This window comes from Triticum urartu, chromosome 1A (assembly GCF_056163025.1).
Source record: "Triticum urartu cultivar PI428250 chromosome 1A, HENAU_Tu73, whole genome shotgun sequence".
NCBI lineage: Eukaryota > Viridiplantae > Streptophyta > Magnoliopsida > Poales > Poaceae > Triticum > Triticum urartu.
Window position 1 is genome coordinate 30,708,429 of NC_141873.1, and position 1,186 is coordinate 30,709,614.

Sequence of the window (1,186 nt, forward strand, 5' to 3'; positions counted from 1 at the left end):
ACTGGGAGCGCATCAAGGCCGAGTTCGACGAGCGCAAGCTCGTCGACCCCTACTTCAAAGACGTCTACATGCAGCGCCGGTCGAAGGCGATGGCGAACCATTGGGGGCGTATCCAGGGGCATGCAACAAATGGCATGGGACCGTCGAGGAGGTTGCGGCTCGCCCGGAGAGCGGCGCCAGCGTTGAGGATCAGGTATACCACGCCGGTCTCCCGCCTCTCCTCGCCGTGTGCGCCCGCCAATTGTTTGTTCCTCCGCGCAGTTGCTGCGTATGTTTGCCTTGTATCGGCAGGGCAACAACGACGCCGAATTCAAGTACCTCCACGTCTACAAGCGCATAGACATGTGCGAGAAGTGGGCGGAAGTCCGGCGCACCCTCGACAAGGCCAAGGAGACCTACAAGCCGGACGCGCCGACTGTGGGCGCGTCAGAAGGGCGGCCGGACGGCAACAAAGGTGCCAAGAAGGGGAAACACGCCGACGCGGCCACCGCTCGAGTGCAGGAGTCCATCGAGCACTGCCTCGCCGACGCGCAAGCCCGGGCCGTCCTTCGTGAAGAGAAGACTGAGGCGCGGTGGTCGGCGTTGATGTCGAGCAGCGCCATCAAGCTCGACCTACTTCGGACCAACGTCGCCGCGAAGAAGAGAAACACCGACCTGGCTTTCCTGCTGGGCGGGGCGGACATGCTCCAGAGCACCGACGAGGCGGTCAAGGCATGGTACTTGGCGGAGCGGGGCCTCATCCTGAACCAGCTTCCATCGACGACGCCGCCCACGCCGACGCCGACGCCAAGCCCGACTGATGAGGCCGCCGAGAACACCCGCAGCACAGAAGCCACGCCGACGCCGTCTAGCGCAGAGACCCCGCCAAGCCCGCGCACGCCGACTCCGCCGACGCCGGAGTCCGACCTCGCCGTCTGATGCGCACGCGCGTCTCTTCTCTTTTTTGTACGCCGAACTTGTGGCTGCGTGGTCGCCGGATTTGTGGCGTCTATTTTGTGAGCTGGAATGATCTAAGTTTGAATTTGCCGCGGCTGGGGGACGGCGGCTGGGGACGTGGCTGGGAGCTAGGTCGCCCCCAGGGGCCAACCTAGCGCCTGTTCGCCCCCAGGCCGCTTTTTTCGGTGCACTGGGGGCTGAACGGCTGGAGATGCTCTTAGTCGGCAAACATTTTGGCTATCATCATGCC

At 63.9% G+C, this 1,186-nt stretch overlaps 1 protein-coding gene across 1 annotated transcript; it reads left to right on the plus strand.

Moving 5' to 3' along the window:
* The first annotated feature begins 270 nt into the window (after nt 1–270).
* LOC147988737 (uncharacterized) lies at nt 271–918 on the plus strand. The gene has a single exon (XM_087546175.1). The coding sequence runs from the start codon at nt 271–273 to the stop codon at nt 916–918; it is 648 nt and encodes a 215-aa protein (XP_087402301.1).
* The last annotated feature ends 268 nt before the right edge of the window (nt 919–1,186 follow it).

What these genes read in the sequence shown, in the direction of transcription:
- LOC147988737 (XM_087546175.1), top strand. Translation starts at nt 271, where the DNA reads ATGTTTGCCTTGTATCGGCAGGGCAACAACGACGCCGAATTCAAGTAC.